Genomic DNA, 11,072 nt, shown 5'->3' with positions numbered 1-11,072 from the left:
GTCCAATAGGGTGTTGGGCCGAGAATTCTTGGGCCAAGGCCCAAAATTGATTGGGCTTAGCTATTGGATGAAGTTTTGGGCTTGCATGAGGCTACTTCAGCTTGATTCTAAATGTACGTTCGTATGAATTCAAATAACATTGTAGTTTGAATTTCACTAATTTGATGTTGCAAGGTTACATAAAGGAAATTGTTTTGTACAAGAATTACCATCTCAACCCTAAATTTGCTATTTGTGACATTTATCTTCATCCCTCTCTCTTTCTTTTCGTCTTTATCTTACAACTATACTTTCTCATTAACTCGTATAACAATACTCAACTATTTATCTCAGTAATGCTCCCCAACTCCTATAGTAATATACAACTACATGTCTCAATCATAGTAGTTTTTTAACACATGTCTTAATACTCTATTTTATATTTCAAATGTACTCATTATGAATATTACTACGTTGTGTATCTTAGTCATACTCATTTCTATACTCAAATAGTAATAACATATTATAATTCTCAGTTATCCTATTTAACGACTCATATAGCATCAGGCGGCTATAATTCTGAATTATCACAATTGCTGAACTCATATAATATTAATAAATAACAATTTAGATATTATACTCAACTCTAAATATGAACAATAATTATCACATATTTAGATAACATTAATCTAGAAAAAGGTAAGGTTACTCGGTTAGTTATTGAAGACTAACTATTCTTATGGCCTCCACCTCAGCGCCGCTTTCCAATAGCCATTAATCCAATCAAAAAGTCTTGGTAAATTACGGTTTTTTAACCCATAATGACTAGATTAACATTTAATAAATCATGGGGCTCGTAATGGAACGATACCACGAAATCCCGTAACACATACTCATGTATAACAACCCTCTACAAAATATTACATAACCGTAATTATGTAATAACAGGATAAAAGATACCTTAATGAATCTCGTAACTCAGCCATGTATCTCCCGTACAACGATATAACTCATCTATTAAAATCTCTCAATAACGCTTCCTAAACAGCATCTCTGATCACGCGTGCCAAAATCCCTCAATTGAAAACAAAATTGACATATTTATACTCTGGGCATCACCACGTCGTGGCCACCAAGTTCTTCGAAGATTGCCATGTATCTCGTCCTTTCGCCACACGTCGCTCTCTGGTTGACACGTGTCCCGGTGACTCACTTCATACCACATCGCGGTACGAATACAACCACGTCATGGTGATGAAAAGTTGACCGTTGACTTGACTTCCGTTAACTTTTCTTAAAATAGCAACATATATTCATCTCAACCTCAAACGGCCATAATTTTCTCATATAGACTCCGTTTTTGACAAACTTTATATCCACGTAACCGTCTCATAATGAAATATCATTTTATTTCACAATTTCCTGGTTTAACTCTACTAATTTTCTGATACAACACAATAAGTACAAGAACCTACGTATTGTATCACCGAAGTTCACCCCAAATCATAGTTATACCAAATACATACTTTAACTCACAATACAAGGTTTTTAGGTCATTACATGAAACATAACAGTACCTGTCATGAAAACAGGTGTCACAAGTTCTTCCCACCTTAGAAGGATTTTGTCATCGGAATCTCTCTTAGTAAATAAGGATAAAGTCTCTTTTCGGATTCTCAAGTCACAATCTCATTTTATTACAATACTTTTTTCTCATTGATAATAAATCTTTAGTCGTCTCAAACACAAGGTCAACGGTGCTCGAGAACAAGGTCAGCAGTGCTAAAGCAGCTATGGTGCAACATTTGCGGACCATGGTGCACATACTAAAAATATGTTCAGTTGATGACTATTTTAAAAGTTCAGCCCACAAGTAGGTCTTCATATCAATGTGTCAATGTAAATAGATAATTCCATACGCAGGTCCATTCCGATTAAATGAATCATACTACCAAAACAATCGTGTTCTTTTACTGAGCCAACATTGACTAGGTTGGCCAAGAGGATCTATTTGTACAATTATGATCAAGGATGCCCAAACATATGGGTCGCTTCTCACCAGCTTACCTCATTGCCATTGAGAAAAGGGAGTCAAAATGTTCGTGCTACATAACACTTTTGAGTGAGGCTGGCTAATCAAGACCCTGGCCTCAAAGACGGCCAACTTCCAAAGTTAAATACATTATATTGAAAAGTAAAGAATCGGCTTCCTTAAGTAAAGTTTTTTGAGTAGCCATGTAATTGAGTTTTAGATATTTAGCTGCTGTCTCATACATACATCCGGATATATTGTATGCTTCCTGACAGGCTGCTCAAAGGACAAAACATAGAAAATGAAGAGCCAAGCGAGCCTCTCCCTCAGCTTAGTATGAGTATCTTCCAAATATGGGTCCTTTTAAATTTGTTTTTAAAACAAGATCGTGTTCATGAAAAACAAATGCTGTTTTTTTTCTAAGGTGATTAAAAAGTAGAGAATTTTATAAATTGCAGGTTCATACAAGCAAAATACACATGGCTGAATCTGACTCTTGAGGGGCAAATGAGGAGGTTGCTGGATAAGAGGATTTACAGGAAGCTTGGAACTTGTTTTGTGAACATTGAAGCCGAATGAATTATTGCAAACAAAACATTCATTTTGGAGAGCTAAGCGAAAAGCCAGTGAATAATAAATAGTCCAGAAAAACTTGATGGATTACTCTTGAGGTGCACAACCTCCTATAAAGAAAACATGTTTGAAAAAACAGTGTACCCTTGATTAATTCGAATACATCTTTAAAGCAAAATCCCGTTACATGGCATATTTTGAAAGTAAATTGTTATAGTTGATAATAAAACAACCTCAACCTGCCTGCCTTGTTTTAAACACACAGAATATTCATATCCCAAAACTAAGGTGAGGTAAGGTTTCCATAGATTATGTTTTATGCTTTAAAGACGCAACAAGAATATGACAGACACTAGTCTCAGCAGTCAATACAACTATGAACTAACTAACTACATTATCAGTAAGACCTCCTACCTCAACGTGCTCAGCAGCCCAAGATACGAGAATCCTTCACCTGAAACCAAATTTTGACACATTAATAACCTTTATCCAGATAATTAATAATACATAGTTGTCATCACTATAAAGATGGAGAAAGTACCCACCCACTCCCACTCCCACTCCTAAAATACCATTTCACCAGTAGACTTTCAGAGGAGACAAAACTGCTGCTGCTACTCTGTGCTGCAAATTTCCAAAACATAACACTTTCACTAATCAAATCATTAGAACAACAATACACCAACACAGAGACTCCATCCAGAAAACTTACAAATCAAATCAAATCATTCATTCTCTTCCGCTGTTCCTGCTTTAACATCAACAGAGAAACTATACTCCTGATCGCACCCCATGTAAGAGTCGCACATGAAATACAGAGTAAAGCTCTTCTTCCCAACTGCATCACTAGGAGCAGTTATGTTATCAAGCTTCACCTTGGCCTTCCTCTGCAACGAAACCCTCTTGATTGCAAGCAACTGGTTGCTCTTTGTGTCACCAACCACCAACCACCACCCTTCCTCTTTCCCTTTCGGATACCTCGGGGCATCCACCGGTCCCACCTCGGTCCTACCCTCCAAATCCCTTTCAAGAGTCACCACCATAGTGAACTCCTCTCCAGCCCTAATGTTGTCACCATCCACCACATCGTACGACAAATCGATATTAGGGAACCGGTTGCAAAACTTTGCGATATCCATGAGCTGAGGATCCGACATCTGCAACAGCTCCCTTCTCTCATCATCCTCCATTTCCACCAAGTCAAACACAGTCTCTATACTTCTTCCAGGGTTTTCCTGGCATCTCTTGGCTACATCTTTTGTAAAATGAGGCAGCTGTAACAGAACAGAGTCTCTCTCCCACATGCCCTGAGTCACCATCTGGCTCACTTCCATGGCCAGAAGAGCCAAGCTAAGCCACCCGTTGCTTGAAATAACATCAACCATGGCCTGAAGCAGCCTACTTGCAGATAGCACCACTTCTTGCTGGTCAGAACCAAGATTCCCACCTACCGTTTGTCTAGCAAAGTGAGCTTGTAGCAGTGCATTCGCCTTTACGTGTGGGTCCGCGTATTTAGGGTTCTCAAAGGAAAACCTCTGATGATGGATCAACCTACGTATCAAATCCTCTTCTCCTGGGCGAACAGGAAGTTGTTCATACTCTGAAGCGGAAGCCAAAATCTCCAAAAGGGCCTTCAGCTTTGTCTTGGTGGTCAGAGAAGAACTGAACCGTTCTATTGTAGTGTAGCTGATGTAATAATAAGAAGCAATCATACCAAGATTCAAAGGGGAAAGATCATAATCATCTTCAATCGTAACACATTTACTCGCTTCCAGGTCGCTTAAAGTGTTCTCCACAAGTTCAGACAAGTGATCAGATAGATGCCTTTGACTGACACCTTGAAGATTGTAGTAATTCGGGTTCTGTGTAAGCCTCCTGTACATGAATGTCCAGGTCAGATAATCAACAGCATCTTGCTTGTTGGCAATCACTTCAACAACCACCTCAGCATTCAAATTATCATGTAGATGGTGATGCAGATGGCTTTCAACTGGGAATGCTTCGAATAAGAACTTCTTGTAGTATTCCTTACGTGGTGCATGGCAGAAGATGACACACTTTCCAGAGTTATCCACAAGAGGCCGACTTGCATGGCCCATCATCTGAAGAAGATCGGTAACCGGATAATCGGTGTGTGCGTTTTCTCGGCCATCATAGTACTGTGTTCCCATAACCACCACCAAATGTGCACGAAGAGAAACCCCCCAACACATTGTACCACTCATCACACATACCTGAATACAACCAGTTTCAAACAGTGTCCTGACTATATCTTGGTCAGTTGTGGTTAGACCCTCATGCAGATATCCCACACCATAGACCAGAGTTTCCTTCAACATGGGTTCCTTAATCCGCTCAATAAACGGGCTTATCTCATTTTCAGATTGAAGTAAGAACAAAGGCTTCTCTCCATTCTCGTATGTACTTTCAGCACTCGAATATGTCATCAGATCCACAGCAGTTAACCTTGCATGCTTCCTTGTTGGAACAAAGACAATGGCTGGTTTTCCATTCTTGGCATGTTGGACAATAGCAGTGTAAGTAGGTTTGCTCATGGCTTGCATTCTGGCTTCAAAGTTGGCTATGTCTATCCCCTGAATATGGATTTCCAAAGGTACAGGCCTAACACCTGGTGGGAAATTGAAAAGACCATGTGATGTGGCCCCAATCCATTCACCTAAATCTTTGGCATTTGCAAGTGAAGTGGATAGTGCCACTATTCGAATGTTATGACCTTGACTAGCAATGTATCTCATCCTAGAGACTATCACCTCCAACACTGGCCCACCTTGACCCCCAATCAAATGCAACTCATCAACAATAAAAAGACTTACCTGCTGAATATGCTTTCGCTGCTTCCATCTACGAGACAAAGCATCCCATCTATCCGGTGTGCTGATTATCACCTGCCCTTTTTCAAGAAGCTTCAAATCTGTGGCTGTTTCCCCTGTCAACTCACACACCCTCAGCCCAAGACCATCTCCAAATTTCTTTTTCCATTCATTATATCGCTCCTTGGCAAGTGCTTCAACCGGAGCAATGTAAACAGCACGCATCACTCCCTCTGAAACTTTCTGATGGTTCCTTAAAACTGCAAACTCTGCACAAATGGTCTTCCCACTGCCAGTTGGTGCAGCAACCAACACATTGTCATCGGTGTTGTATAGAACTGTGAAGACTTGAGTTTGGACAGGGTTAAAGTGTTTGAATTCTTGATAAAGTGCTTCATATAAAGGATTTCTCAAAGCAGTCACAGGGAGTGGCTGCAAGTCCAGCAGCTCTGTTGGTGGAGGGTACTTTTCTGGTAAGATTAAGTGGCGGAAAGAAACGGGCAAAACAGACAGGGAACCAAGCCATCTGTCTGAGACAACCTTAATGAAGTACTGAGGTGGCAAAGGTTCATATATCGGGACTGTGAAACTCAAAGTGTGATCCTCATCAATGTATTGTTTCTTCAACAAGAAATACTCATTATGGAGTATGTATTCCCCATCATTATCTTCTACAATCACCCAAAACGGCTCCACATACCCATGAATCCTATCTTCCCACTGGAAGTCTGGAGTAATAGTGAGTTCCACCTTCAAGATGGTACGGGTGATTGGTTGAACATGTGCTGCAAGATTAAGCTTTGGGAATTGGTGAATGCATTTGTGAAGATTTCTCCCTAACTTTGGTGCTCTAACAAGTTCCCCTAGCTCTTGTGATGACAGATCATAATATCTTTCCCATGCCAGATCCTTCTTCTCCAGTTTCATCAGCATGTCATTTTTAATCCCGTGAAATTGGCGTAGTGGGGTTTGGACACTCCAGATCCTCTTGTTAATCATTTTGCACAGGTTCAAGGCTTTCTCGGCTAACTGTGCCCATCCTCTTTTCAATACAATCTCAAAAAGAGCACGCATAAGACGTCCCGCACTCTGCAAAACCAAAGTGCAACTCAAGTTAGAAAAGAATTAGCATAAGAGTAAAAGGAAAGAAGCAATGATAAATATGTAAGAAATAAAACAAACCTGAGTTATGAACACCATGTCAGATGTCAAAGACAGTCCTTCAAGCTTTAACTGAGAAATATAAGCCTGGAGTAAGACATTGATCTTTGCACTGGGCTCTTCCAAACTTTCCTTGATGGGAATAGGAACACGGTCCAAAAGCTTTGCAAGTTCCATCTTCTCATCTTGCCTTACTGTTACATATTTGAACTCCTCACTCAGTGAAAATAATCTGCAAAGCTCAATATCGCTCATGGTAGGCTTCAAATGCTCATTGTAAGTAGCAATAGTTCCATGAGTTATGTAGTAGTAACTTGCGATTCGACCCAAATCAGTAACCTGAAAATACCCACTTTTTCTATCATACTTCACCAGATTGTTTTTATCCAGTATTGTAGCTGCAGAATGGACCTGCAAGAAACAGTAAAGAGCAGTAATTTTAGACAGTATTGTGGCAGACTAAATATTAATGTGGGGTAAAAAAAAAACCATACCAGATCAGCTCTCCTATCTACAAGTAAAAGATCTCTTGTCAGAGCATCGGCTGATAAACCATAAAGTGTAGGGTTGCGCACCATACGAATGTATAAATAAGTGTAACCAAGCCAATTGAGGGCTTCTTTTGCATTCTGTACGGTTCCAAGGACTATTTCTGCATTCAACTGATCAGCCAATTTGGACACAAACTGACTTTCAATAGGAAGCTGTTGATTCATCAATGAAAGATAGTACTGCAGCTCACTGTGTCCAGTTATAATGATTCCTTCACCATAAGTATCAAACTGTGGCCTCCCTGCACGACCCAACATCTGCATGACATCCAGAGGACTAAGCTCTGTCCAGGCTCCTTTTTCTGGATTATAAATCTGGGTTCCTTTGATAATCACAGTGTGGGCAGGCAAGTTCACACCCCATGCAAGAGTAGCTGTTGAAACAAGTACTTGAATGTGTCCATCAGCAAACAGTTCCTCAACAAGTTGACGATCAGCCCTAGCCATTCCTGCGTTGTGAATTGCAAGACCATAAGGTAACAGATCCTTAAGATCATTGCTTTTCACCAGCTCAGTATGTTCATGGAGAATTTCACGACTTGCACTGTCTTCTTTCAAAAAGATCCCCAGGGTGTCATTGGCAAGAGCAGTGTCTCTAATTGCACGCGCAGTCTTCGTTGTTTCTTTCCTTGAATGAACAAAGATAAGCACCTGATGCTTTCCGGCCACTCCAATCACCTTTTCATAACAAATATCATTCATCAATTGAAATCTCTGCAATGGCTTCTTTACTGTAATTCCAATATACTGTTGAGCAAGTGGGCAAGGTCTGTAACTATTGTCAAAATGAAACAGGCCTTTCTCCAAGTCAACTCGCATAAATAACGCAACATCATCATAATTGGGAAGTGTTGCAGATAGCCCAACCAACCGAATATGTTCCTTTGTGGTCTCAATTTGTCTAACAGTTCTTGCCACAATACTCTCGAGAACAGGTCCTCTGTTATCATGCAGAAGATGAATTTCATCAATAATTAGAAGCTTAACAAGTTGAGTGTAAGTGCGGTCTCCGGATTTTCTAGTGATAATATCCCATTTTTCTGGAGTGGTGACAATGATTTGGGTTTCTTCAATTTGTTGACGGGTCAAAGACTGATCTCCACTCAACTCCATCACAGTGACACCATAGTGCTTCAAACGATTGGACAGGTTACCAACAACTTCAGCAACAAGGGCTTTCATTGGTGCCACATACACAATCTTGTAGTCATTGTGGTTGAACGTACCATCCTCATTCATATGCAAACCTATCTGTTGCAGAATCGTGAGCATAGCAACATTGGTCTTCCCTGCTCCAGTGGGGGCACAGAGTAAAAGATTGTCTGCTTTGAACAGAGCTGTCTCATAAACTTTACTCTGAACCCTATTTAACTGATTCATCCCCTCAAAAGCTGGTTGTGCCCAGCTTGGCATGGTTGAGATCTTTACAAGCTTCTCATCAGGAGCAAGTGGTTTGGGCTTCAATGCTGGCACATGAACCTCTTCGTATCCCTTGCTGTGATTTCTGTAAGAGCCTAAAGGAAGCTCACACTTCTTATTTGCCATCAAAAGACCACCTTGCTGAAACGCGATGCTCTCCAGATCAAGCAACTGTCTTTGACCATTTAACCAACCGTTCTCAGCATCCCTGTCAGCAACATCCCTTCGACCACGATCCCCATTTCCACCACCACTCTCATCCTTCAACCGCCTTGCTTCTTCTCTTATGCTTTTCTCCAAGTTCTTCTGCCTCTCTTTTGCTGTTGCCCTTGTGGCATGCAGTTGTTCCAATATTGCAGCCAAATCAGGCCCCAGTCCCATCATTTGTTCTTCAATTTGCTTCCTTTGATCTTGATCTTCAGCCCTTGCAAGACGTGTACACCACACAATCTTCAGTCTGTTCCTCAAAAGGTACTTTATCAGACTGAACTTATCAAACTGAAGATGCACCAATAGCTTCGTTTCGACTTCACGGTCATCACCTTCTTCAAGAATCTTCAGTACCTCTTCAGCAAGCTTCTGGCTTTGCTGTGGATCAATCTGCTGCTCATAAGCCTGGGAGATCTTCCTCTGAAGCCAATAAGCATCAATGTCCTGTACATTAAGCGTCATACCCTCATTAGCTTCTTGTGAGTCGTCATCATCCATACCCCCACCCATTTGCATAGCATTGTTTCCATCTCTGTCCAAAACATCATCTTCTTCCTCATCATCATCTTCCTGTACAATATCAAGATCACTCTCTTCATCGTCCTCTTCATTCTCTTCGAATTCAACAGCTACACCAACATCATCATCAAGAGCATCTTCACCATTTGCAGCATTAGACCCAGCAGCATCACCGCCTGCATCTTGAAAATCTGTTATAAGCCTCCCAATAGAGACTAACTGATCAAACACCTGGCTCGGTATAGGGTTTAGCAATTTCTCAATATCCTTCTTCTTGTCCGGGTTCTTCAAAGTATCATTCTTGAGCACAGCCAAGATCTCGTCTGCAGCACCACTTACAATATTCAAAGGCTGACCACCCAATTGTGTCTGTATGACACTAAGCATTGCCTCATATGCAGCTCGAGTTTCTTTCGTCTTTGGCTGATAAACCCCTTCCTCTGTTGATGTAAGGACACTTTCTTCTTGAAGACGGCGCCTCTTGCTCTGTCTGTTATTCCCAGCTTCAGCAGAAGCAAGTGATGATGGTTCACGTTCCTTCTTCTTCTTGGACTTGGTGATTTTCTCATCCAACTCTGCAGGTCTCCCTCTGTAAGCACGGTCACCAAAACTCTTGGGGTCTATCTTCCCATACAAAGACTCAGGCTCCCCAGTTGGCTCATGGGTATCTCTTGGCCGAGAATCGGTTGTCAACACAAGGCTCGAGTTGGCTCTGTATTCATACTGTTTAAACCGGGCATGTGCCTCAGCACCACCACCTAAATGTGCCATCTCTAATCAACCACGTCTAGTTCGACAAACCCTACAATCACCAAAATCAAATCGATTCAGTCAATCAAGCATTATAAACCCACTGTCATGATAAATATACAACGCCCCAGGGAGATAAACTCTATATCCACCAGTAAACCAGTATACACAAACAAATTACCACAAAAAAAGCAAAATCTGAAAAAGTCCTTAGGCAAATAAACAAGTATCCAATTCAATAAACCTTATAAATCGACAAATAGTTGTACAAACCAGGTCTCGATTCCATTCAACGAAACCACGCTAGAAAAAACCTATAAACACGACAGTAAATAAAACTAGGGTTTTAGTTTTGAACGAGAAAGAACCAAGTATGAGATCGACTAGAAGAATCAAAGGGGATGAAAACGTACCAGTATCCGGATATAAAATCCTTGAGCGGCGAGATTGGAATGGAAACTACAAGTTTTAAAGAGATGTTTGGAGATTTATATCACACGGCGTGAGTTTGTGAGGAGGAGCGACTGCGAGGCGGTTTGGGAGTGAGCGTTCAAATGCACCGGCAAGTCTGGACTGATTGTATTTGCTTCTCATGCGGATGCGGGTGGGCTAAAAGCCTAAAAGGCCCAAAAAGATATCGCTTACTTTTTCACAAACCCACTGGAAGTTTGGTTAAATTGTTTTTTGAATTTTTCACATATATACATAATCTCATAGGTCCATTATCAACATATATATGTCCTTTTAAGTGTATTAGATCTTACTTCCATAGAAGTCGTGGACCAGTTTTTCTCTATCTCCCTATCTATTTTCTTTTTGTCTTCGCTTCCATGTATAGGTCCATTCTCTAGCTCTTTGCAAGCCAATGTATATCTTTACTAGGTTATAACCGTGGAAACCACGGAAGGTAAGTTTAAAAAAAGTTATACACCAAAAAAAAATTAATAAATGTAAAAAAAACATTTGATTATGGATAGTAAATACGTACAACTTTATTTGATAAGTAAAACAAACATAAGAGTTTAACATACGTTTTGGAATACTTAC

The 11,072-nt window shown here is 40.5% G+C and overlaps 1 protein-coding gene across 3 annotated transcripts; it reads right to left on the bottom strand.

Moving 5' to 3' along the window:
• Positions 1-2,710: 2,710 nt before the first annotated feature.
• On the bottom strand, positions 2,711-10,593 carry LOC145091448 (DExH-box ATP-dependent RNA helicase DExH12-like). 3 transcript variants are annotated; one of them, XM_079029163.1, is made up of 7 exons: positions 10,439-10,590; positions 10,299-10,339; positions 7,071-10,077; positions 6,598-6,987; positions 3,297-6,504; positions 3,130-3,208; positions 2,711-3,038 (listed from the first exon to the last, which is right to left on the bottom strand). In XM_079029163.1, exons 3-5 carry the CDS (start codon positions 10,044-10,046, stop codon positions 3,310-3,312), a joined length of 6,561 nt encoding a protein of 2,186 aa, XP_078885289.1. In that variant the 5' UTR covers positions 10,047-10,077; positions 10,299-10,339; positions 10,439-10,590; the 3' UTR covers positions 2,711-3,038; positions 3,130-3,208; positions 3,297-3,309. The 3 variants fall into 3 exon arrangements, with proteins under 3 accessions (XP_078885289.1, XP_078885288.1, XP_078885290.1); XM_079029162.1 differs by having other exon boundaries at positions 10,270-10,338; positions 10,437-10,585; XM_079029164.1 differs by lacking the exon at positions 10,299-10,339 and having other exon boundaries at positions 10,439-10,593.
• Between the last annotated feature and the right edge of the window lie 479 nt (positions 10,594-11,072).

Source organism: Lactuca serriola, chromosome 3, assembly GCF_051521515.1.
Source record: "Lactuca serriola cultivar US96UC23 chromosome 3, Lser_US96UC23_V15, whole genome shotgun sequence".
NCBI lineage: Eukaryota > Viridiplantae > Streptophyta > Magnoliopsida > Asterales > Asteraceae > Lactuca > Lactuca serriola.
The sequence above is the reverse complement of the archived record's forward strand: the minus strand, read 5'-3'. Positions and strand labels throughout refer to the sequence as shown.